At 45.5% G+C, this 25,411-nt stretch overlaps 9 protein-coding genes across 9 annotated transcripts; 6 read left to right on the forward strand and 3 right to left on the reverse strand.

Moving 5' to 3' along the window:
* Window positions 1-582: 582 nt before the first annotated feature.
* Window positions 583-4,287, forward strand: VTP01DRAFT_9944 (uncharacterized protein; the record flags this gene model as incomplete). Its single annotated transcript, XM_069389224.1, has 5 exons — window positions 583-1,038; window positions 1,113-1,343; window positions 1,414-2,191; window positions 2,256-3,900; window positions 3,957-4,287. 5 exons carry the CDS (start codon window positions 583-585, stop codon window positions 4,285-4,287), a joined length of 3,441 nt encoding a protein of 1,146 aa, XP_069240362.1.
* A 151-nt stretch (window positions 4,288-4,438) lies between these two features.
* On the reverse strand, window positions 4,439-8,418 carry VTP01DRAFT_9945 (uncharacterized protein; the record flags this gene model as incomplete). The annotated part of the gene is made up of 22 exons (XM_069389225.1): window positions 4,439-4,741; window positions 4,802-5,165; window positions 5,223-5,298; window positions 5,359-5,482; window positions 5,536-5,611; window positions 5,676-5,710; window positions 5,779-5,916; window positions 5,978-6,202; window positions 6,270-6,406; window positions 6,470-6,551; window positions 6,610-6,726; window positions 6,788-6,856; window positions 6,915-6,947; window positions 7,007-7,024; window positions 7,082-7,213; window positions 7,272-7,294; window positions 7,356-7,623; window positions 7,690-7,821; window positions 7,881-7,897; window positions 7,960-8,068; window positions 8,138-8,283; window positions 8,361-8,418. The coding sequence occupies 22 exons, from the start codon at window positions 8,416-8,418 to the stop codon at window positions 4,439-4,441; spliced, it is 2,682 nt and encodes an 893-aa protein (XP_069240363.1).
* A 422-nt stretch (window positions 8,419-8,840) lies between these two features.
* Window positions 8,841-10,751, reverse strand: VTP01DRAFT_9946 (uncharacterized protein; the record flags this gene model as incomplete). Its single annotated transcript, XM_069389226.1, has 2 exons — window positions 8,841-10,331; window positions 10,398-10,751. The coding sequence occupies 2 exons, from the start codon at window positions 10,749-10,751 to the stop codon at window positions 8,841-8,843; spliced, it is 1,845 nt and encodes a 614-aa protein (XP_069240364.1).
* Window positions 10,752-12,741: 1,990 nt separating this feature from the next.
* Window positions 12,742-14,263, forward strand: VTP01DRAFT_9947 (uncharacterized protein; the record flags this gene model as incomplete). The annotated part of the gene is made up of 7 exons (XM_069389227.1): window positions 12,742-12,891; window positions 12,949-13,008; window positions 13,072-13,117; window positions 13,187-13,420; window positions 13,488-13,767; window positions 13,843-14,111; window positions 14,181-14,263. The coding sequence occupies 7 exons, from the start codon at window positions 12,742-12,744 to the stop codon at window positions 14,261-14,263; spliced, it is 1,122 nt and encodes a 373-aa protein (XP_069240365.1).
* A 427-nt stretch (window positions 14,264-14,690) lies between these two features.
* On the forward strand, window positions 14,691-15,320 carry VTP01DRAFT_9948 (uncharacterized protein; the record flags this gene model as incomplete). The annotated part of the gene is made up of 1 exon (XM_069389228.1): window positions 14,691-15,320. The coding sequence occupies one exon, from the start codon at window positions 14,691-14,693 to the stop codon at window positions 15,318-15,320; it is 630 nt and encodes a 209-aa protein (XP_069240366.1).
* A 591-nt stretch (window positions 15,321-15,911) lies between these two features.
* VTP01DRAFT_9949 (uncharacterized protein) lies at window positions 15,912-17,160 on the forward strand (the record flags this gene model as incomplete). Its single annotated transcript, XM_069389229.1, has 4 exons — window positions 15,912-16,140; window positions 16,212-16,693; window positions 16,779-16,893; window positions 16,955-17,160. 4 exons carry the CDS (start codon window positions 15,912-15,914, stop codon window positions 17,158-17,160), a joined length of 1,032 nt encoding a protein of 343 aa, XP_069240367.1.
* A 58-nt stretch (window positions 17,161-17,218) lies between these two features.
* Window positions 17,219-20,391, reverse strand: VTP01DRAFT_9950 (uncharacterized protein; the record flags this gene model as incomplete). The annotated part of the gene is made up of 3 exons (XM_069389231.1): window positions 17,219-18,833; window positions 18,896-19,943; window positions 20,004-20,391. 3 exons carry the CDS (start codon window positions 20,389-20,391, stop codon window positions 17,219-17,221), a joined length of 3,051 nt encoding a protein of 1,016 aa, XP_069240368.1.
* Window positions 20,392-20,957: 566 nt separating this feature from the next.
* On the forward strand, window positions 20,958-22,797 carry VTP01DRAFT_9951 (uncharacterized protein; the record flags this gene model as incomplete). The annotated part of the gene is made up of 8 exons (XM_069389232.1): window positions 20,958-21,337; window positions 21,407-21,546; window positions 21,611-21,752; window positions 21,808-21,964; window positions 22,025-22,072; window positions 22,131-22,241; window positions 22,304-22,543; window positions 22,603-22,797. The coding sequence occupies 8 exons, from the start codon at window positions 20,958-20,960 to the stop codon at window positions 22,795-22,797; spliced, it is 1,413 nt and encodes a 470-aa protein (XP_069240369.1).
* Window positions 22,798-23,373: 576 nt separating this feature from the next.
* On the forward strand, window positions 23,374-25,053 carry VTP01DRAFT_9952 (uncharacterized protein; the record flags this gene model as incomplete). The annotated part of the gene is made up of 2 exons (XM_069389233.1): window positions 23,374-23,871; window positions 23,929-25,053. The coding sequence occupies 2 exons, from the start codon at window positions 23,374-23,376 to the stop codon at window positions 25,051-25,053; spliced, it is 1,623 nt and encodes a 540-aa protein (XP_069240370.1).
* Window positions 25,054-25,411: the final 358 nt, after the last annotated feature.

Below are 25,411 nucleotides of genomic sequence, written 5' to 3' on the forward strand. Positions count from 1 at the left end.
GAAAGTTTGGATGATCAAAAAAGGAACCTATTCGACAAGTATAGCAACTCTGGTAGCACAAGAAAGAAAGGTCAATAGAAGCACAGGTGTAATACCGGGTTAAAGAAAGGCGCCACCGCCACGATTGGCGACAACGAAATGAAATAGAGAGAAGGATACCAAGACCTGAAACTGGGACTGAGACAACGAAAGAGGAAGGAACAATCTAGGCTTTCTAGGGCGCGGCGCAGGAGCCAAGACGGGGGGAAGGCTCGCGATACATCAATTGTCAATAAAACTAAACATTATACGAGGTCGGGCGATGATTGTTCCGTTTTCGGGAGATCGACGGTGGGGGAGGTGTTGGTTGTTTCAATTGACAGAGGAGCTTGAAAAGTCATGTTTCCTGGATTTCGCTGTTGTCTTCTCATGCATTCTTTTTACGAAGCTTCAGAAGGTTCTGATCCCTCCACCATTTGATCACCGCTGGAAGCTTGTATTCCCCAAATAATATGCTCGTGTGCGCACACGCACGCAAAATCCGTATATAAATGTTAAGCCTTGCTAATTATCCAATCCTTTCATCTCTCCACTATTCTTCGAATGACGGATAAGAAGCTGCCCGCCATTGTCACTGACCTCAGTGACTCTAGTAACAATGATCAGAGCGAGGACCCAAGCACACTCATACCCACACCCTCGGATCACACGAAGGTCGACATTGATCTCCTGTCACCGCACAGCGACCCCTCAAATCCATTTGCATACATTCCGACGCAGCTCGCATCCTTGATGGATCCCAAAAACTTGCAGCTCCTTGCATCTCTCGGCGGTTTAGAGGGCGTTGCAAAGGGACTCCACGCTGACGTACAACACGGCCTGTCACCAGCAGCAAACATCGATTCGGCCGTGTCCATGTCCAGCCCGGAAATGCATCCGTTTGAACCCAGCAACAATTTCGACAAACGAATAGCAGTTTTTGGCACAAACAGATTGCCAGAAGCCAAGGCCAAGAACATTTTCCAGCTCATGTTCCTTGCATTTCGAGATAAAACATTGGTATTTCATTCGGAGAGTTTGTTTCAGACTTGTATGTCTCATGTTTTGCATTGGGGTTTTGCGCGCCCATCTAGATCTTGCTTGCAGTCGCCGCCGTGGTGTCATTGGCTATCGGTCTTTACGAAGACATTGCAGTACCGGAATATGACAGCCAGGGAAACAAGATACCCGGTGTAAAGTGGGTCGAAGGCGTTGCTATCATCGTTGCCATCACAATCGTCGTGCTTGCTGGCAGTATCAATGATTTTCAAAAGGAGAAGCAGTTTCGTAAACTGAATGCAAAGAAAGAAGATCGTCAAATCAAGGTACCGCAAATGAAAAATATGCTTTTCATTGTAAACAATCGTTGCTCACCGTTCTCACGAAAAAACCAAGGTTACGCGCCAAGGCGAAGTTTGCATGGTGTCAGTGCACGAGATTCTAGTCGGAGACGTGATCCATTTGGAACCGGGCGACATTGTAGCAGCCGATGGTATCTTTATTCAGGGCCACAACTTGCGGTGCGATGAGTCTGCGGCAACGGGAGAATCTGATGCTGTTCGAAAGCTACCATGGGAAGCTTGCTGGCGCATGACATATGGCGAGTGCTCCGTCGAGTACAATGAAAAGGGTCAACAACAGGATGCTGCAGCTATGCAGCAATCGACAGCAACAACAAAGGATAACTCTTTCCTGGCTCCCCCGTCGCCTTCACACAACCGTAACAGCAGAGATAATCTGTCCATGGCATCTACCGCTGCTGGCAGCGACGTCGCCGGAAAACCTATTCACATTGAACACGCTCACCGTTCCGTGCCCGATCCTTTCATTATCTCTGGTTCCAAAGTTCTGGAAGGTATGGCCACATACCTCGTGACCTGCGTTGGTGTCAACTCGTACCACGGACGCACCATGATGGCACTGCGAACGCAAGACGAAATGACACCTTTGCAAACAAAATTGAACGGACTCGCAGAAATGATCGCAAAACTCGGATCCGCTGCAGCAGTTGTCATGCTTGTCGCGCTTTTGATCAGATATTTCGTCGAGTTCCGATATGGCGTGCCTTCAGATGGTGCACACATTGCAGCTGACGTTATGAGCATCCTTATTCTCGTGGTCACAGTGATTGTCGTTGCTGTTCCTGAAGGACTGCCGTTGGCAGTGACGCTAGGTAAGCATAGTGTACAAACAAACAATCTGATATCTATTTGGGAATCTAAACAAAAATTATATAGCTCTTGCATACGCTACGCAACGTATGCTCAAGGATAACAACTTGGTTCGTGTCCTTGCATCCTGCGAGACTATGGGCAACGCTACCACTGTGTGTTCCGACAAGACAGGTACCTTGACAGAAAACAAGATGACCGTAGTTGCCGGTACATTCGGACACGATGTAAAGGCACAAAGAGGGGAACAGGAGGACGATGCAGAAAAGCCAGAAATTGTCTCGATAACGGCCCTTGCCAAGTGCATGCCCAAACCCGTGCTAAGCTTGATCCACGAAGCTGTAGCCATCAATTCTAGTGCATTTGAAGGAAAGGACGACAACGGAAACAAAGCTATCGTCGGCAACAAGACTGAAACTGCAATGCTCAACTTCTGCATGGAAACTGGGTCAGAGCACTTTGAAACGTTACGTGAATCCTATCCGGTGGAGCATCTGTTTCCGTTCAGTTCCGAGCGTAAAGCCATGGCAACCATTATTCGCGTATCTGAGCAGCAGCCACTGTACCGTTTCCACTTGAAAGGCGCCTCCGAAATCCTGGTCGATCTCTGCTCTCACGTTGTTTCATGCGCGGATAGCAACAATGACTCCATAATGACTTTGCCGCTTACTGACACTGAACGCGCCAAGATCCAAAATACCATCCATTCATACGCAGCGCGTGGACTTCGTACGATCGCTGTCGCATACCAAGATACGAACCAATGGCCGCCTGCTGCCGCGCCAATCGATGCCGAAGAAGTCACCTACGAAGATCTGGTAAAGAACAAGGACTTGACTTTGTTGGCCATCCTGGGAATCGAGGATCCGCTGCGTCCTGGTGTCAAGGATGCCGTCAAAGCCTGCCAAAACGCTGGCGTCGTTGTGAGGATGGTTACCGGAGATAATGTCTTGACGGCCAAGAGTATCGCTGAGCAATGCGGCATCTACTCTGAAGGCGGCATCGTGATGGAAGGTCCAAAGTTCAGGAACCTGCCCCACTCAGAGATGGATGCCATCATTCCAAAACTTCAAGTACTCGCACGGTCCAGTCCCGAGGATAAGCGTATCCTGGTAGATCGGCTCAAGAAGATGGGTGAGACTGTTGCTGTCACCGGCGATGGCACGAACGACGGTCCCGCGCTCAAATTAGCTGATGTTGGTTTCTCGATGGGTATCGCTGGCACAGAAGTCGCCAAGGAAGCATCAAGCATTATTCTTATGGATGACAACTTTGCAAGCATCGTTAAAGCTATCAGCTGGGGTCGATGTGTCAACGATGCCGTACGCAAGTTCCTCGAGTTCCAACTTACCGTCAATGTCACCGCCGTCATCTTGACATTTATTTCAGGTGTTGCCAGTGAAAAGCAAAAGTCTGTCTTGACCGCTGTCCAGCTCCTGTGGGTCAACTTGATTATGGATACTCTGGCTGCTCTGGCACTTGCAACCGATCCGCCTACCGAGGAGTTGCTGCAACGTGGTCCTGAACCCAAATCGGCGCCGCTTATCAGCATCCGCATGTGGAAAATGATTATCGGCCAGTCCATTTTCCAGATTGTCGTCACTTTTGTCCTGCTTTACGGTCGTATCTTGGATTACGACCCGGAAGATGTGGTGCTGCAAACTATCGTTTTCAACACATTCGTGTTTTGCCAAATATTCAACGAAATCAAGTAAGTTCATGATGAAAGGTATAGATGTAATATAGAGATCTAACGTAAGACAATAGCTGCCGACGCATCGATAACAAGTACAACGTGTTCAGCAATATCTGGGCAAACAAGTTCTTCATCTGTATCTTTTTTGGATGCGTCGGTTTGCAAGCGATCATTGTCAATTTCGGCGGTGTCGCCTTCCAAGTTACTCGCGTTGATGGACCTTCCTGGGCACTCGCCATTGTTGTTGGCATGTTCTCGTTGCCTGTAGGCGCTCTCGTGCGCACCATTCCAGATTCGGTCGTCCTTGTCTGCGCCAAAGTGGTTGGAAAACCATTCAAGATTCTCGGTAAACTCTTGAGCAAACTGTGCTTTTGGAGAAAACGCAGTGAATCAGACGATTAAGCACTGTACGTTTACTTTGACGTTTTTGCTATGCTTCCTGTCCTCCTTTGTTTTATTATTTTCTGTATATATGCCTTTATGTGTTTCATTATTTTATCCTCAAATCATGTAAATATGACATATAACAATGCTTTTCTTTCGCCTTGATATCTCACGATGATGATTTCGCAACATTCATTAATACATTCTTAATAATCCGTTTTCCGGCATGCAAGTTGCGCAGGCGTATGCGCTCGTTGTGCAAATGAGCCTGATCCGAAGCTTGACCCATAGGAAAATGCACAGCCGGTGCATCGCAGAACTTTTCCAAAAACCGCACTGCCGGAATGGACCCGCCTTCTCGAATGTAAAGCGGCTTGGAGTTCCATTCCTTTTCAATGGCATCCTCCACAAGCTTAAAATACTTGCTTGATGGATTCCCTAACCAATAATCTGCAGCACTCTTGATTTCAACCTTGATTGGCGATTTATGTTAATTAAAGAATACCGGTAACATCGTAAATCCGCGGTATACCTTTATATCATTTTCTGAATGCATGCTCTCAAATACTTGATGGACATAGTTTTTGAACTTGTCGCAGACATCTGCTATGTTTTGGTCAGGTACAATACGCATGCTGATGGATGCGTTAGCGCAGCGTGGGATAATGGTAGGGTTGTTAATAGATACATCAATCTTATGTATAGATAATGTAGGGAACCGCCATCTGGCCATCAGCTGCTCTTTGAGCTTTTCCGTATCAAGGCTGTCACTGACATTTGTGCTATTGTTAACGGCATCGTCGAAAGAAGCTGTGCTGTGACGTGATCTATCGGATAAGGTAGGCGAGGTGATCGAAGAATGTTGATGTCGTGTGTTTGACAATGCCGTCTCGGATCTAACATGTTTACTGAATATTAGACGGTGTCCATTCACTCTTGTTTCTTGAGCTTACGTCTGTAACCATTGGACAATAGGATCGTATAACTGCTCCTCCTCAGGCGTCACGGGTCTAACGTTATCGTAAAAACCTGAATCAACGGAGATAAGAATAGGTGCTTCAACAACTGATTGTTAGCATCGATCGCAACCTGGTACAAGAACCTTCTTTGAGTTATCAACCAGCTGCGCCGTGACATGTATCAGATCTATCAGTGGTTCGGACACTGCACCGCCCTCAACACCAGAGTGGAGATCCGCCAAAGTATTTGAGATCTGTAGCCAGGTTTAGAAAGCAATACAATCATGTATTTTATCGAATAACTCACTGTAATAGAAGCATGAATGACACCTCTGAGACCGTATGTTAGGCAAGGCACGTCCTCGCCAAGCCAGTACGAGTTGCTAATTCGGATGTTTCATTTCTCCCATCATATCGCTTCCCACATTCTGGTATCCATGTGCTTACCTTAGCAAAATTAAATCAACGTCCTCGAATAATTCCTTTGAAGAAAGTTATAAAAGTCTGAGCTACAATGTCCTGCAAAGTATAAACGAAGAAATGCGCTTACCTTGTTTTTGGAGACGGCTTCCGTAAACCCGACACTACCGTTTTCTTCTTCTCCCTCAACCAAAAAGATGACATTTACATCGAGTGCTCCTTCTTTCAAAAGTTCATAAACAGCAAATATGCACGCGAGAACAGGTCCCTTTTAAGTAATGCTCATATGTAAGTAGGTCCCGCTGTATATCGGTTATTTCTTTGCTTACCTTGTTGTCACTTGCTCCTCGTCCATAGAGATATCCATTTCTGCCAGTTAATCTAAAAGGGTCTGTTTTCCATTGTTGCTGATCATTTTCAGCCGCAATAACATCATAGTGACCGTAGACAAGCACTGTTGGTACTTTTTTCGCGGTGGTAACATTGCTGCTGCTAGGCCGCTTGGCCATAAATCGACCATACACAAGAGGATTCCTGCCGGTAGCGCCAGGGATCTAAAATCCGATTTTTGCTTTAGCCATCTTCATTTTGCTGTTTACCTTTTATTCCATATCCCTTTACCATGCGAGATTCGGCACCTAGCTGCTGGAGGATGTTTTTCAGGAACCGTGCACCTCGACGGCATTCTTCCATGTGCTTCAATGCACCGCTCACGGTACGCATAGCAATCCATTTATCGAGAACATAAAGCAACGTATCTGTTCCAAGAAAGAAAGTGAGACAATATTCGAACTAGATATTATCTGGTCACTGCGTCTTACCACTTGAGGATGACTCTGCAACGCATGCGCTGTTGCGTCGGAAGTGTTCGGAATCCCTGCTAGCCATGACGATATCCCAAAACTAGTACGGATTTTTAGCGTTGATGAACGGAAAAATCGATCAATACCCCACAAGTTACCTTTATGGAGTGGTCGCTACTGCCGGTGATCAAAGAATCCTTTGAGCATATCATGGATAACACGATACCGTCGTGGTCATCCATGCATTCTCGAAACTCGAACCCTTCGCTCCAAAGCTGTAAAATGCTGCATGTGAGATACACAGCATTTTAAAGGAGATTATTGGATGCCTCAAACCTTGATAGTGCCATCTGCAGATGCGCTGAATAAGCTAGGACCTCGCACAACAACTGACAGGACATCGTCCTATATCAACATGAGTGAGTTCTACAAACCTGGTCATCAAATCAAATGAAATACATACCGTATGTGCCATTACGGACCGGATGAGTTGATGCTAACATACGTAAATTTTATCAGCTATCGGAAATTGCAGAGTTGTCTGTCCAATCTTACAGTTTCTAGGTCCCATATCTACGGCAGTGATTCAAGTTAGGAATGGTGTCTCCAATGCAGTTTTAATCCACTTACGAAAATGTCACCGCCTTGAACGCCGCAAAATAGATACCCGTCTTCCGACAAGGCAAGGCTCAAGACACCCTTGTCCATGTTTCCTGCAAGCATGCTTAGTAGACGGATGCCGGACTCGTCAATAGCCCAGATCTAAAAGCTCATTAATTTGCAATGTAGTTAGGAGCAAGGATCAGATATATCCATTTACCTTGACATCGCCGTCACCGGATCCTAGTTTTTGGCATTATTAGCTATTGACTTATGCATGGATACAAAGACATGTCCGTCTTACCGCTAATAATAACTTCACTCTGGACATTGGGTATCTCCATCGCATGCAGCAAGCAATATACATAGCCATTATGTGCATTGGGTCGTACACTCCTTTCTCGAACGACGCATTTCTTAGTCCCGTGCTCCTCTGGGAAGTGATCCACCTCATCAATGATATCCTTGCATGGCATTGAATCGAAAAACTTCGATTTTTGGAGAGCTGATCGCGGGTTGAGTGGTGTCACTAGAGCTGGGTCCTCCGTCTGTGGATCGTTAAAGTCAAACCACTAGAAAGAAACCAGCGAGAGATACATCAATGACATGTTACTATTGTAGAAACAGAAATTGTTTACTTGAATGCTTGTATTTTGACTGCCAAAATAGAGAGTATGTAAATTCGAAGAGTACACCACAGAAAAGACATCACCGACATCGTGGCAGGATTGGATCAAAAAGGAGCAGGTCAAGGTACTTGTATCCCATACCTAAATTTTGCCATCGTTAGAATACGTTTCGTCTATCTTCTTTTCATCTTGATATTTACCCTGACGGTACCATCGCCTGAGTGCAGCAGGTCAATCTTGTGTTTGTTGATGGTTCATTGTGGAGATTAAACCTCTTACCTGAACAGCTGAACAACCAGGCTTCGTCGGGTGATAATGTCAACCCAAGTACACTTCCGCGGTGACCCTGAAGTGTCGTCACAAGCGAAAAGGTGGACTGATCCCACACCTAGATATAAAAGTGTCAGGACCATACGTCTAGAGGGAAGGGGGACAAGACAATGCATTGATGTTGTACATGTATTTTCGAGCTTTGGCTGCCGCTGAACAGGTACTTTTGGCTAGCAGCAAGAGATAAAACTGAGTTGTCGTCTTCCTGCGCGATCGTGTGTGTGCAGCGCGTAGGGTATAGTGGACGTAGATCTGTCATTCTTGAAATGCTACCTAGTTGCCGTACAAGAATGGTGCATGTGTGTAAATGGCATGCAAACATCACCAGATCCCAAGAGGCTCTGCCATACCCACAGGAGTAGGACTGTCTGTCCTGGCAACAAGGTGGTCAATCGTCCTCAGGTCCATTGTTGCTGTCGGTTGTATATATTTAGATATGACACTAATAAGCGTGTGTGCGTGACCACAAAGTGAGGATTGATCCCGGGATTTGGGGCACGCGAACGGACCGGCTGATTGCGCGAAACCAATGTGATCCAAAAATGGCACTGCCTCCAAATGTGAACTGTTTTATTGTTATTGTAGACTATATTGGATCCCCCGAGCATACATGTAATTAAGGGCATATAGAATGAACTATACATAACGCATGCAGAGCATAGTATCAAAGGAAAGGAACAATGTGGTCTGAAAGAGTGATCGGCTGGTCAAAAGGGAGTGGCAAGGGTGCAGTTGTTCAATGAGAGAGGGACTGTGTGTGTTTCAGGCATCAATATCCTGTGTTAACTAAGATAAACGAATGTTTGGGAGCGAATCGTCACGTAGTATAATCATTCAGTCCTGGATTCTGGTTTCATATCTTGCTGTTGCTGTGCTGTTTCGAGTTCCTGGATACGCTTGTCTTTTTCATCAACCATTTCCTTGAGCATGCTAATGTATTCGTAAGCGTATTTCAGCAACAGTACTTTGGAAAGAGGCCTGATATTCGAAGCACCAGAGGTAGCGGTGGCGGAAGCAGCAGCAGTGCTGTTACTATTACCACCACTTTCTTCTTCTTCTGCAGTCTTCTTGTCACTCAATGAGGGATTGTTGTTGCTGTTGTTATTCTTTTTAGAATTCTCGCTTGAGTTGGAAGGCGACGTATGCTGCTGTTGCTGGTCTTCGTCATCCTGCACAGCAATCTTTTGTTTCTTAACGTATCCTTCTTCCACTTCTCTGCGCAATCGATCAAACCATTCTTTCAATGAATCACGCCGTTTCTGCTCGGCAGCCTTGTGAGCCGTGCGACGTATCTCCAGACCGCTCTTGATGTTGGGCGAAAAGGCTATTCCAAGAGCAGCTGCCTTGCCTTCCATTAAATTTTGGTAGTTAGACTTTGTTGCAAGGATACGCTCGGCATCGTCTAATGAATGCGGTGGCACAGGCAGTCCAGGACCTGGGCGGATGGTGGGACTTATCAGCAACGGTTTCAACGCCCTCGGTGAAGCATGCATTCCGTTGGAATTCGACTTTGTATCCTGGTGAGATTCACGACGCATCTTCTTCGCTTGCGGCTCCTTGCTAGACTTGCTGCTCAGGGAACGCAAACTGCTGGCACGTCTGCGTATGTTCTGCGCATTGGAAACTGCTTCGTTTGCTTGCTGAGTCGTTGAGCTTTCCTCTGACGTTTTTCGTTTGTTTTCTCCTACGCGGTTGCTACCAGTGCTATTACTACTCTTGATCTTCATCAACGAGGCAGGTGTCACTGGTTCAAGCTGCGGCGATTGGACAGGAGATACAGGGATTGCAACGTGCCGGGAAAGATTCGATTCTTGCACTGTATAACTATTGCTCTGCTGGCTGGGAGCGGCTAATGGACTTGAGACATAGTTACTGTTATGCAAGTGCGTGTTCAATTGACGATGATGTTTCTCAGGATCGCCAACGCCACCGCCAGACCGCTGAGCGCTACCGGATAATTCTTGTTGCCGTTGCAGTTCAGAAAGCCGATGGGTGATCATGAGTTTTGCACGTTCCAATTGCTCATATTTCTCATAAATTTCGCTGGGCGTCAGATTCTCAAAAGGATCGTGTTGGGTTAGTTGCTGTACTTGCTGCCCCGAGAGCGTCGATTCCGTGGATAGATGTCGACTGTGGTTTTGCTGGTCATATTGCGGCATAATGGCAGGTGAGGACAGCGGCGAAAAGTCGTAATCGGTAGCAGCAAGAGAGCTGGCAGCTGCAGATTGACGTGAAGTGCGCGCAGAAGGCTGCTGTTGCTGTTGCTGCTGGTATGAAAACGAGGGTGTCATGGCGGGTGAGATCAATGGAGTAAGCATATCCTAAGAGGTGACGGAGGACGCTTGTTAGCTTATTTTTCCATGACAGACAGCACGGCATAAACGTACTTCTTCAAAGTAGTCGGTGTGAGACGTTTGGTGCGGTGTAGTGACGGCAGCCTTGTATGCACTGTGTGGGCTAGGAGCTGAAGAATGGGCTGCGGCCATCATGGACAACTTGCGTTGTGCGTGGATGACAGACGTGGTGCTTTGTTGCAACGCATTGATGAACGAGTTGAGATCATCTCCGTTAGCATTCGCACCACCGGACGAGTTCAAGAGTTCATCAATGCTCTCAGAGAACGTATGCATATCGTTTGATGATGTTCTTTGAGCGCCGGGACGGTTGTGGTGATGAGGCGATTGCTGTTGAGGATGGTAATGCTCATCAAGCGTCTGGTCACAGGCCAGGGAGCGCAACATTTCTAAGTCGTTGATGGCATCTAGCTGAAAACCTGATAAATTCATCAGTGTAGAAAGAACAAGGCGACATGGAAGCCGCCGGTGGCAAACTGGTATGTAGAAGGGACAGAAGGACGATCGGCGCTTAAGAAGTATACGCTCATGAAAATGTGAAGGGGTTGCCCGTCCAGCTGAAAAAGGTTCAGCTTGGACCCTAGAGAGACTCAATCAACAGCCAAGGACGTACAACGTGGCCTGAATTTCCTGCAATGATCGGTTGCCGTGCGTAACACAGGAATGTCATTCTCAGCAGACGTCCGATCTACGGCACTGCCAATGGTCGGTACGAACCAGGGCTTTCTACGTTTGTCATTGGCTAAACAATGCTCCACTTCTTCATAAATTAAGCTTTCAAAGAATATATATATGTATGTATCAACTGTCATCATTTTCTACCTAGCCTTGTTTTTATACTGATTTACAATGCATATATGAAAAAGCTACACTACATTCAGGATGTAGTAAACAAGGAAACAGCCACAATTTAACCACACATCCTTCTTGATTTATTAAATTGAAAACATGACATCGCTGTCGATCACACATGTTTCAATTTTGAGTATTGGGGCTCGTGATTGTTGGTTGTGGCTCTCCGCTCCAATCGCATTGTAGGACTATGGACACGTACGCGTTAACATGCAAATAGCTTTGCCGGATCGGGGCGGCCTCTGATCCGAACAGGATAGCATCTCGCCGGGAGGCGGGATACCTGTATACTCGTACCTAGTCGAATCTTTCCTTTGAATCAGCAAAATTATTATACAGGGCATGAAAGATTTTACCTCAGCCAGATAGTAGTTTAGGAGGCCGATTTTGTAACGGCCAGTTCAAAACTAGAGAGCACTAAATCGATGTCGTATACTGATCAGGACGAGAAATCCTCAGAAAATATATTACTGTGTCAAAGATGGAGAAGCGGCACTGTCTGTCATTCCGTCATGTGCTGGAGTCTGTAGAAGAAGCAACTTCGTCAAATGAACTCACAGCCTATATATCATGCACAGTCGAGTATTTGCTTAGTACGTTTGCTACGTCTCCAAAGTATTCTCCTCGTGCGCGCGCAATGAATAAGATGACGCCATTTTAATCATCGAGTAAAAAGTTTTCATGCAATCTTGTCAATATAGACTGTGTTGTAGCTTTCCAATTTGTTTCCGACTGATAATAGCCACCATGCAAGAAGAGCAAGAATCAATCTTGAATGCTGTCAGAGATCTCAATCCACATGTGTAGTATTGCATGACAACAGTGATGGATTCATCAATGATTTGCACTCCTTCTGAGGAGAGCTACAAGATCATCTTTGAATAACGAAAATAATAGAGCTATAAAGCGAATGAGTGGAAGAAAGTCGAAGAAACTGAATGCGTAACGGTTAGGGTTGAAATTCAGCTTGCCACCGTTTGACAGATATGTCATAACACATTGCTGGGGTAATTCTTATGCCTTGAGAAAATTTACAAGAACGGTTTGTCGTTCTAGCAACGTTCATGAACATGCAAATTTCACATGAATAAAGCGTTCAAGCTATTGACAATATTCTTCTCCGAGTTAAGTCACTGCATTCTTTTCTTCCTAGCTAAATGCTGTATATTACAGAGAAATAACAGCGAACGCGATCGACAACAACGCGGGGTAACGGAGATTATCACCAAGGTCCGTGTGAAGTTTGCAGAAATCGAATGACGTGATACTATGCTGCTTGGCAATAAGGTTGCTATTCCTTAATCGGCCTTTTTGCACAAAAGGAGAATACTTTCTCTCCCATTTGTGTACGACAAGCGTGTGTAATGTAGAAGCAACTCCATGCGGGAAAAAAAAGAAAAGGCACAGCAAAAAGGCGCAGTATATAAAGTGAAACTCACCGCGGGAGCAAAGCGAAATTTGATTTTACTCTTTATTACTATTATTTATTTGTTCATTTCTTAGAGTGAAATAGAGAGAGACAGAGATGGTTGCAATTATACCGGCAGCTCTCCTAGCGTTTGGTTTGGCAACAACGTACGCCTGTCCTCACGGACACCAAGGTCATTTCAAGAAGCACACCATCAAGGCGAAAGGCATTGAAGCATCCTTTATCGAGCACGGTGCAACTTTGACGGTATGGATTAATGCATTCCGAATTAAGCGTTTCATTCATCATTTTATCGTGTCTTAGAACCTCTGGGTCAATGACAAGGATGGTGTAAAACGCGACATTGTACTCGGTTGGGACGATGTAAGTCGCCGTGAAACAAGTCCACAGGCAATCGTAGCCGTTCTCATTGATGCTGTTTTCTAGACTACTCAATATAACTTGGATGCTGGAAATCCAGGCTTCCTCTGTGGTAAGTGTGATAAACAAATGAAAAACATCTGTAAGAAGTGTGCTCATGCTCACATATAAATATTTCAAGCCGTTGTGGGTCGTTACGCCAATCGCATCAAGAACGGCACTTTCACGCTTGATGGCGAAGAATACCATACCCCTCTGAACGAAAAGGACATGCAGACACTGCACGGAGGCGACCTAGGCTTCAACAGACTTAACTGGACCTTGGCTGACAAGGGCAAGGATCACATTTCCTTTAACTTGGTTTCCCGTGACGGTGATGAAGGGTTCCCAGGCACTGTTGATGTTACTGTTACATGTTTGTATCGCATTATAATCGAGAACAGCGAGTATCGACGACGCTTACATAATATTTCCTTGTCTAGATCGAGTCAATGACAAGCAGGAATGGCATGTTGACTATACTGGAAACACAGATAAGGATACCATTATGATGTTGTCTCAGCATACCTACTGGAACTTGGATGCGTTCACGACATCGGCCACTGTGAATGATCACGTGATGCAGATCGCTTCCGACAAGTATATTGAGACAGATGGCGTCTTGATCCCAACAGGCGATTTTGGAAGGTTGGATGGCACGCCTCTCGATTTCCGTCATCCTAAACCTATTGGTAAAGATATCGAGAAAGCTGATAAGTGCGGGTATGTTATGATATGATTATCATCAGCTGCATATTTCCGAGCAAATATCTGATAAGCATTGGAACCTTTCTAAAGTGATGGTTGCATTGGCTACGATAATGCCTTCATCTTCTCTGAAGAAAACCCTGAGAAAGCTCAAGTTCAAGTCTATGCTCCTGGCACTGGCATTGAATTATCCATCAAGACCAATCAACCTGCACTTCAATTCTATTCCTGCAACAGCTTGAATGGTACTCTTCCAACTAAGAAGACCCAGGGCGACGCATCTGGCGGAGTCGTTGGACAGTATGGCTGCTTCGTGCTCGAGACACAAAATTACATTGATGGTATTAATAACCCGCAGTGTAAGTCTATCATCGATCATCTCCCAGATTGGGCCTCTGTCCTAATATCTGACATCTGCATAATATTAGGGGGCGAGAAACACAGCGGCATTCTCCGCAAAGGCGAAACCTACCATCACCGTGTTATCTACAAATTCGGCATCCATCAATAGGTTGCTTTTACTATTAGGGGTGTACTTTATCTATCTAATAGTCGTTAGTATTAAAGTATTTCTATCGCATCAATAGCTATAGATCAATGTCTATTGTTCTTTTCTCTTTTTTGCTCTCCACGCCGACCAAAACGCTGAGTAATATAAATAATCAGAGTATATAGTCTGACCGGAATCCAACGTATATGCGTTGCTTCACTGAATCTATTTAACTATGGAGGTAAATAACAGACGTAGGGCCTCGCTCAACGCAGATCAAAACTAGGTGGGTTCATGAGCATGCATCTTGAACACAGAATGACTCTGCGGCGAACTTGCCAATCAGGTTTCTCGGTCTAAGTCCGATGCACCTCTGACCATCTTGAATGTGATCCACCTTCATCCTTTATCCTTTCCCTGAAGCCCCTATTCGTCTCGCATTATCATCATGACCATTATCAGCATCGATACAGCGTCTCAACCGTTATTATTACATGACCAGACGCTGGAAAACCAGCAACAAACCGAGTGTCCTTCTGCTCACCCCGTCGCCACCATGCACGAACAACACCGTCGTCCTGAACAGAAACCAGCCAGATATCAAAGTGCTTATTCTCGCCTTTATCATATACCCACAACCAGCACAGAGCGTCGCTGCAACGTCTTTAGAAGCTTATTAGCTAACCATGGCCGCGCTGGGGTTTACAAGTCTCCTCGTTTGTATGTAAGAAACGCTGTGGATCGTCGTCGTAGCAGTACAGCTTCACTCTCCAGTTGCACCAAGTCATTACGCACGTTTATTAACAGGAATGAAGGACATCCAGGTCAGCAACGACGACAAACATTGTTATTACCTCGCCGCAATGGTAGCCTTCCAGTCTCGTTGGGTTTCAAGGTGCTCTATGCTCGCATCAGCGAACTTGAAGGTCGAAACAAGCGACTGCGGTTACAAGCATCAGTGCTGGAACGAAAGAGAGATCGTGTTGCTCAGTTGGAAAAAATGCATCGCGAGTATGCCGAGCAGCTCGAGGCTCGATTAGAACAAGTTCGCAAGTCGTTAGCTACTATGAATGCATAGCTGTAATATAATTATTTTGGTTACATAAATCCTTCCCTCCTTTATAAAACCGATAATGGATGGTTGATTGCTTGCGCTTAAGGACATGAATTGACTGTAGCCGCTGACAAATATGCAATGAGAAGGAGATCCACCATACGGCATCCGATAAGAAGATATCACTGTCTCTTGCAAAGTCTAGAGACTTTGTCTAATAGCAATAAACTAAGTCGACGATAAGCAAATGTTACGCAGTATTTAATGATGGTTTTTATCCAATTTTGATACATTTATGTGAATAGAACAATAATACATATTGCACCGGGTAAACAACTCGGAATAGATATATTCTGCTTGAATGACGACAGAATTTGCTGTATCCATGCAGATGCATATGCCTTGAAGCATGTCAACAGGTATACCTGGTTTTGATATTAGTGAACATCTGCTTTCTCGTACCCAAATATTTATAAAACGATTACATGGCCTCAAGCGATATCTTGACTCAACCCCAGGTATCCAAGTTACACCAAAAACGGCAAGCCGCATTGCAACCGTCTTTCAGGAGCAGAAAAAAATTGGCTTCTGTTACCGCAAACGACAAGTTCGACAATGGTCATTAATTATGAAGGCTTCTATGCGGTCATTGTCGTTTGCCTCGTAGTGCTGACCCTGGTCGTGTGCTGCTGCGGGTTCCTCATCATTAGGCGAAACACTATAGCACGCAACGCCGCGGCTAATGCTGAACGGTCAGCAGAGGAATGGCAGGCTATGGGTACTGTGCCTGTATTTGCTGGACCTATCGACGAAGAAGAGAGAAATGAACTAGAACGTGTACGAGGTATTAAATCGAGAAAACTGTCTTTTAAAAAATCGATATTTCATTTATTCATTCATTATCCAATTTTTCAGCATGGCAGATGAAATATCCACCAAAAGGTTCAGACTGGATAGATGTGGAGGCACAGCCTCTGGTACGGGAACGAGGCGTAGCAGCGTGGATGTTTCTCGAGAACGAGCACATGGACGAGGAAGAAGACGAGTCAAACGCGGCAGTCATGGATAAGACGACGATCGTATTCTGCCACGGCCAAGGATGCGTCTTGACCAATCTGCCTTTACCAACCAAAGAATTCGTTTACTGGGAAGTCAAAGTATTGCAACTACATGAGCAGGATCGACTGGCTATAGGATTAGCGACTAAACCGTACCCTGGCTGGCGTTTACCAGGCTGGCACCGGCATTCTGTCGCATATCACTCTCACACAGGTGCGGTGCACGCAAGCGACCCGTTAGTGGGTCGACCGTACGGCCCGCCATTCAAGGAAGGCGATGTCATTGGTGTAGGATACCTAAGTAGCTCAGGCACTGTGTTCTTCACGAGAAATGGCAAGGTAAAGAATAATTTGGCAGCAGTCCATTCATTGTTTTGCGCATCTTTTACCCGCTTGGCTACTAATCATGATACGGTAAAAAAAGAATCTTGGCAAAGCATCGATTGGCTTCCGCTTTCCGGTTTATCCAGTCGTAGGATCCAATGGTCCTTGTCAGGCATCTGTAAACTTTGGACAACAAGATTTCTTATTTGCTGCGGGTAACGATGAATAAGAAAAAAAAATATATTGAAAAGAGTAACTCACACATCGGCATTTTAGCAAATGCACGGGAAGCCGCGCTGGCACCTAAGCAAGGGACGTTGCCGCCGCCGCCTGCATACGGCGACGTTCGAAACACGATCATGCTCTTTGGAGCATCTGAGACAGATACAAACAATCAGCAGCATCTTGAATACTTACACACAACGCCACTCTCGTCTTCGCAACCCACCGACACCAATCCTCCTCCTCCGCAATATACCTAGCATCTAACTACACAATGTTATTCATATTACTGTTGCATGCATAAACGCTAGTTCTTTTCTACTCTGATGTTACAATGCTACTTATTACATTCATCAAACAATGCACCCAAGATGTACGATCTACATATACATTGTCTAGATTTTTACTCTGCAGAAAATTGCGCCACGTATTTGTGAGAGTCAAGCTGAGTTCCTGCTCAAGCGACTGTTGCAATTCGTGAGGTATGCGATATATGGCAAATGTAAGATGGTCAATGCAATGTTGGAGTAAGGATGCAACTTTGAGGAGTCGTGTCGTTTCTTCGGAAAGAGCTATCGTCTTTGGTATGAGTAGAGGGTGATACAATGGGGGCTCGATGGCGGTATGCGAGCTGACAATGCGATTGCTATTACTGTCCAGCTCAGCTTTCTCTGATGTCGACAGTTCCCACGTGCACCCGCGTAAACATTGTAGAATCGATGCCTTTGCGCCAGCGTATCTTGCTATCAGGAAAAGACGCTCGCGTATGGTCGTCATGTACGTCACCAGACATGCCATTGCTTTCACATCCTCGGCCGTCGGAGGTGCAAAGGGGATGTTGGCTAGATGCTTGGCAAAAAAGCGCGTTCTACCCTGTTGGTCATAGTAGCAATGTTCGCGGATAAAAAATTGCATGGTGCTCGAATTAAGTATGCCGCAAAAGTATTCTGCTGATTGCCATGGGCAGTGTGGGTGGATTACAAAGTACATGCACTGGTTTGTTACACAGTATTGCTGTCGATCAATGAAGAAACGCTGCCGCGGCTGAGAGCGCGTAAAGTATCCGCAGTTGATAGGATGTATAATTTTGACAGGGAAATTCATTCCACACTGATTGTAGTTGCACCATGCCAGATTCCTGTCAGTTTTGGATGCTTGCAGTTCTTTGCGCGCCTCTTGCAAATATTGGTACAATGCTGCGTAGCGTCGCTCTGACGCGTGATCTTGCTCCAGTGCTTCAGCCCCGTGCCTGTCGACGAGTATCATGGAATAGAAACTTCGTTCTGGGTCCTGTTCGTCGGCTGGACAGAACGGAATGTACGCTTCTGCAGGCGAATTTTCCTTTCGCGTGAGTCGGAAAGGATCTCGACTTCGCCAAAACAGGCTTTCCTTATCTGCGATGTTCCCGTTAGATGTAGCCTTTCCGTTCCAATATAAGACTGGTCGCAACCAGCGCTCGCAGCAGTCGCTTCCAAACGTTTTAAGAGCCCAGAGGGTGCGAACGACGAGGGCATATACAGGATGAGTATTGGGGCCGCGATGGAACTTTAACGGTGAAGTATCGTCGTCGCCGCACAGTCGCGGCAGATGATGCGTCAATTGCTGTAGCTGACCCGATAGGTTGGAAGACGGCGAAAGAAAAGCAAACGATGCATTTGCTGACTTGAAGATGCGCTCCACAGGATTTATCGATGTTACTTTGAATTCGACAGAAGGATTAGGATTTGCAACGTCAAACGTTTCATACGCTTTCAATATCTCTTCAAGATCAGCTTTTCGCGATACATGGCGCAAGAATTTGATAACCCCATTGCTTGTGTTTGTTCTCATCCTCAGCTTGAAAACGAGGGAGTCTGTTTGTACTTTGGGCCATATCTTGTAAGGCTCAAACTGGTAGATGTCTGTAAGATGACAATGTTTCCACATCCACGCCCTGAATGGAATGAATACTTTGATTGTTACATATTATATACAATGTGATAGAAGCAAACTTACCTGAAATGCTTTGCAAATTCGAGATGGATCCATTGGCTTGGAGTTATCAGACAGATCCTGCCATTCACAGGGTCGCAACGTTGAAGGCATACCCACATAAAGTACAGGTAAGCCTGACTGCCTCGACCACCGAGAACCTGCTCGTCGTAAATCAACGGGTCGGGCACAGATATAAAGCCGGTTTTTCGAATCATGTAAGGTGGATTTGTAACAATGTAGTCGAATTTCAATATCTTTGCATCTCGTAACATGAGCAAATGTTGTTCCTCCCATTCGTCGCATGGTCGCTCTGGTGGAAGTGCTAATCTCAAGGTATCATTGCAGAAAAAACGAAATCGCTCGATGCTGCCTGGCTCGAGTTTGACTCCTAGATCCAGCAACCGTTTATATAAAGGAAATAAGTGTGCCATGGTATTGAGCTTGCCGAGATCGTATGCAAATGGATCTATCTCGACACCCCAAATGTTCCTGGGTATATCGCTTGTAATTAGCGTCCGTAAACGGTCGACATTGTGCCAGATCTCTGCGTTCGTTGACGCCACTTCGATGACTCGAGTCAAAAACCCGCCGAGAAAAGCGCCAATACCCATGCATGGATCAAACACTCGCGGCATCTTTGACGTGTTCAATTCATTCAGAAGCTGTTCAGGCGAAAGACACGCATTCCACATAAATTCGACGACAGGCTGGGGTGTATAAAATTGACCGTGATCTTTACGCTGTTTAGCCGCTGCAATTTCCAGGTAGCATTCGTTGTAAAATCGTGTGAATATGGTGTCATTCCATTTTAATGACGTGAACCGAAATCCTGCTGCATCAATGTTTGTGCGTAGATCATTTGCTACGGATGCAATCCACGGTTGATGTAATATCTGTTGAAGATGCGCAGTATCTTGGGCGTTGAAAACTCTCATGTATTCCTCGATCAACGTGTTGGGCATCAGGTCATCCAGAACATGCTGCACGTAGAGCATGTAGACCGCAATGAAATTAGCTTTTAGAGCGAGCGCGTTGTACTCTGCTTTGGTTGCATCATCAAGTAATGCGACTAACGCTGACTGCATGAATAGTGTGATACCCCTTACATATTTCCTCCATATAAAATTACCTTGTTCAACCATTGCTTGCTGAAATCCACTTTGAACTCGCTTAATTACGCCCACCAGGATATTCACCATGGTTTCAACGTCGCTTTCCTGCATATCCCGTTTGTATTTCCCAAAGGCAACTTCGTTATCTGTACGCCGTCGCTTTCTGCACCCGTCGCCGGCGAATGGGTCATTCGACAGCTCACTGGAAAGAATTTCAAAGCTCTTGCCGCCGTCACAGCTGCCTAAATCTGTAGGGTCCATGGGTTGCGATTCAGCTAAAGGGTATATGCAGGCCGCTGTCGATGGCGTTTCCGGTGAAGGATAATCTGTTTCCAGCAAGACTGATCGTTTTGAACAAGATTGTTCAGACGTTGCATTGGAGGAATGTGTCAAAGGGTCATTCATTTTGCAAAAATCATGGCTAAACGGAAGCACTGTTGCGTATTGACGGGCAAGGGTGACGCCTCACCAGCCTCAGTTCTATTGCTAGGGTAACCAAGGACAAGACGAACCCCGGTTCAGTTCGGCCGAATTCTGCCTGAGGTTTTCGAGTGGATCGACTCGGCCTCTCCGAGCATATGATAGTAAATAGTAACAGGATAACATTTTGATGAATGTTCTTTCGAGAACAAGGGTCAAGAAATTACGTACATGTATATTGCCAAGCAAATTCATATGCAAATGATCTTTCCAGAACTCCTCCGCTTAATATTTTGATAGACTTGCTAAAGTTAATTAATATCCTTGATAACAAAAACAATTCTGCATTGACGAAGTATGATGACTCTGACTATATTTATCTGGCTAAGCGAGGATCCAAATGGATCACTGTACCAACAGAGAACGAGCAGCTCAGGTACCGGGCAATTCTGCAAAAGTTGCTTGCTGGGTTTCGGGCGCAAAGGGAATCTTTATTATGCAAACAAACTTTCGCGCGCTTCTCCATTTTGTTTCGCTAGATTGTATTCTTCATGCCAGCTAAACGACGGAACCCGTCCAAAGCACGTTCTAGCACTTCAGCGCATCGAAAATCCTCGATCGATGAGAGTCAAGGATCCTCAGACGCTCTCACACAACAGCCACAACAATCGGAGGAAGAACGTAGCAGTAACAACGCGGCTGTTACGTTGCTAGCAGCCGAGAAGAGCGGCAAGAAATGGCGAAACATGGCAATTCGTACTTTTACAACCCTTCTCATGATTGGAGCGTTTCTCTTTGTTCTTGCCTGTGGATATATTTGGTCCATCGTTGCGGTCATGGCGATTACAATTGCAGTATACCGTGAAGTCATCCAAATAGCACAAGTGCCCGCAAAGGAAAAGAGCGTTCGATGGTTCAAGACAATGAGCTGGTACTGTTTGCGTTGGAAAGGGACAAATAGTAAATATCGCTCCTAATTTGCTTATACTGCAAATTTCAGGTATTTCTTGATCACTACCGAGTATTTTTTGTACGGTGAATCGATTATCTACTACTTTACGGAGATCGTCATGGTCGATCGATTTCTACTTCCGTTTGCAACACATCATCGCTTCATCAGCTTTATGTTATATGTCCTAGGTACGGATCGCCTCTCAAAGACTGTAACGTAATGATGACAACTAAATCTTATCCTTCTTTGTAGGCTTTGTGTTCTTCGTTGCTAATCTCAAGAAAGGACAATATGCTTTTCAAATGGCCCAATTCTGTTACACACATATGGCATTGCTGCTGATCGTCGTTCAAAGCCACTTTATAGTGGATAATATTTTGGAAGGATTGATCTGGCAAGTGCTTACACTGGGAGAGAACTATGGGAAGGGGATAATGATCGCTGAATAGGTTTGTGATGCCAGCGGCGCTAGTTGTTTGCAATGATACATTTGCATATATCTGTGGATTCTTCTTTGGAAAGACCCCTCTCATTCAACTGTCGCCGAAAAAGACTGTGGAAGGTTTTGTAGGTGGATTCGTTTGGACTCTCCTGCTCGGTTTCGCTGTAAGTCAAATACGCATCCATTTGATTCGATATAGACATATCTAACGGTAAATACGCTAGCTGACAACGGTTTTGATGCGTTTCGACTACATTGTTTGCCCAGTGCAGGTACGTATCTAGGCAAAGCTCATGGTATGTTAATCCCGATGCTAAACGATCGATATAGGATTTGGGTGCGTCAGCGTGGTCAGGAGTCTCATGTGACCCAAAGAACCCAGTATTCACACCCGTCCCATGGCAACTACCATCTCAAGTCGTCTTTTGGCTTAAATATCTGGTACGTATGAATATCTCGATCAACCTGAGTCGCATGCAAAGAGGAGCTTACCATGAACGTAGTTCCGCCGTGAGATCACCGAAGTGTACATTGCTCCTGTCCAGCTTCACACTATCGTTATGGCATGCTTTGCCTCGTTGATTGCACCTTTTGGAGGTTTCTTTGCCAGCGCAGTCAAGCGAGCGTTCAAAATCAAAGACTTTGGTCAGAGTATCCCCGGTCACGGCGGTCTCACAGATCGCATGGACTGTCAGTTCCTTATGGGACTTTTCGCGCACATGTACTATCAAAGCTTTATTAAGGTATGTAGTACAGAATGCTATGCGCATATTTCCGGACATAATTCTCACTTTGAGGTTAGACTTACAATGTTTCGGTTGGATCTATCTTGGCTCTAGTCATCAATAATCTCACTGCTCGCGAACAAGTGGAATTGCTCGAGAGGCTGCAGACATATCTGACGAACCAAGAGATTCTAGATGGGCAGATGGTGACCGCTAGTAACTTTGGTAGAATTATCGAAAAGGCACAGCAGAGTTTACTGAACCGCCCGTAAATGAAAATTTTGCTTCATTTCGGTTTAAGACCATTCCTTTCCGTCTCATCATCGTCTGTAACACTCTTTGCATTTCTGCAGCATGTATTTGTCTAAATAGTCTATATAAATATTGGAGTATAAGCAGCAATATCTCCAATGCAACGGACCCACGTTGTGCATCGACGCTATGTTTGATGTCACATATGTTTCAGAGAACTTGGCTCTGTATCTTTCTTGGGTCAATAACATTATTGTGTACTTTGCTATCCTCATGAATACCGGGATAAACTAGCGCATGTGCATTCTTGGGATAGGCATACATATGGTCGGGATTCTTTCGAAAGTAGAGCAAACCAGGTGGTGTAAAATTGTGTGCTATAATTAATAGCTTCAAATGTTTCTTTACTTTACCTTGCACAAATGTCGACATAGCTCACGCTACGACTTTTCGTAGAGATATTTCAGCATAAGCATTGATGTATGCGGCTGCTGGGACTTAAAAACTGCAATGAAAAGGGTGAAATACCGCCCCTTTCGATTCGGCTATCCCTCTCTTTCCGATCCGCTGTTCTTCCTTTCCCAATTGCTTGCCAAATGGACTTTGAAAAGCTTATGGCAGAAGCTGCCAAAGTAGCTAGGCAGCAGGATGCAAAATTGCTCGAACGAGCACGAAAAAAGCGAGAAGAAGAGGAACGCAAGCAACGCATGGCAGAAGCTGCTAGTGAAAGACTCAGGGAATCGCAAAGGCAGCATGCGCTCTTACGAGCATCTCAAGAGCAGAAGTTTGCCAAGAAACCTACTCCCAAACTGACAACTGTTTCAAAAGCTACAAGTCACTCGAAGGCGACAACTGGTTCCAGGGCTACGACGGGTTCCAGGGCAACTCAGGATCAAAAGATCTCTGCAAAGAAATCTACTTCTTCCAAAGCTACCACAACCAACAGTACGACCACCAACTCCCGGTGTAACAGCGCAAAAAGCATCTCACCAGCTGAGGCGATTCCTCCACCCATTAACTTGACTCCTCTGGGCAAACCGGACAGAAATGTCAAACCAGCGCAGCCGCGTTTAACTCCACTCGAACAACGTCGAGTAAGTGCTGTGGAGGATCATATCTCTGTGGATATCCAAACTAACTCTGCAATCTAGCAAGAAGCGCAGCGTAGCATCGATGATCTGCTGCGTAAAGCTAATCCACTACCAATGAAGAAAGTAAATGGCAACGCCCAAGCAAACGATAATGACAACGCAACAGTTTCCACTTCTACCACAACGGCTTCTGCGACTCCGCAGATCTCCGGCAAACGACCTTCAAAGTCTGATACCATTCTCTCAAAACCTGATACCACGTCACCAGCAATTAGATACACTACTCCCAAGTCCTCTATGGCCACCAAGCCGACCTCCAGCATATACCAGAAACGCATCAATGTGCCAGATAAGCGAGAAACACCAAAGACCAAATCAGCTACAGATGGTTTATCTGTACGCGAAAAGCTCAGACGTATGGCTAATGAGCCACCACAAAAGTTGAATGTTGTTAAACGGGATCTGCGAGGTGTCAATGAAATTCAACGCGAGATTCGACATAGGAAGGGTATCTTTTCGGACGACGAGGATAAAAAGGACGATCCTCGCCTGCTGAACGCAAAAAAGCGACAACCTGTTGTCACGGAACGCACAAAGTTAGCAACGGAACGACCGGGCAGAATCGGTGGCAAGACAGTCCCTTCATCTTCCAGTATTGCTCGACACAATATCAATGGAAATGAAAGTATGCGACTCGAACGTGTAGGAGGCAAAACTATACCAAAATCAATACCACAACAACATGCTGCTCCCTTGAGGGCTCCTATTGATCCTATGCTACGACGACAAAGACTTGGAGGCAAACGTCCGCCGGGAGCAGCTGCCGCCGCCGCTGAAAGACCTATCCGAATGCCATTTATGCGACCCAAGGCCCCTCCGGCAAGGTCACGTTCCAGATACGAAGAAGAGGAAGATGATGAAGATATGCAATCTTTCATTGTAGACGACGAAGAAGAAGAGGAGGAAAACGATTACTCTGCAGAGATTGGCAGAATTTTCCGCTACGACCGAAAACGATACCGTGACGAGGCGTTCTCTGACGACGATATGGAGGCTGATGCAAGAGAAGTCCTGAGAGAGGAGAAACGAAGCGCACGACTTGGCCGGAAGGAGGATCTTGAGGAAGAAAAACGTGAAATGGAACGTATCAAAAGACTCAAGACCAAAGGCAAAGCAAAAGCCTAAATAAAATCGAAAATGCGTTTTCCCCCTTTCTCGAGTATTCATTTACATCATTCAAAATCTCAAGTATGCTTTGCGACACTTGGAGACTGATATTCCTACGAGGTACACGCTGCAGTTCTGTACTCAACTTGGCCTAAGCTTGAGATGGAAATTTGCGGCCGTTTAAGTGATAGTTGGAGACAAGGGTTCCATTAAGGTATAGTATATCCAAGCTGGCTGAACCAAGCTAGTTTTGACGCTGCTGTGAGCAACGGATCGATCCAAATGAGTAGCAGCGCGGCAAGCATACAATAAGTCCGTCCGAACAGCTGGTATTGTAAGAAATGGCTGACAGTATTTCTGCATCTGCATATTTTGG

Source organism: Rhizomucor pusillus (assembly GCF_041956525.1).
Source record: "Rhizomucor pusillus strain CBS 183.67 unplaced genomic scaffold VTP01scaffold_7, whole genome shotgun sequence".
NCBI classification, from domain to species: Eukaryota; Fungi; Mucoromycota; class Mucoromycetes; order Mucorales; family Lichtheimiaceae; genus Rhizomucor; species Rhizomucor pusillus.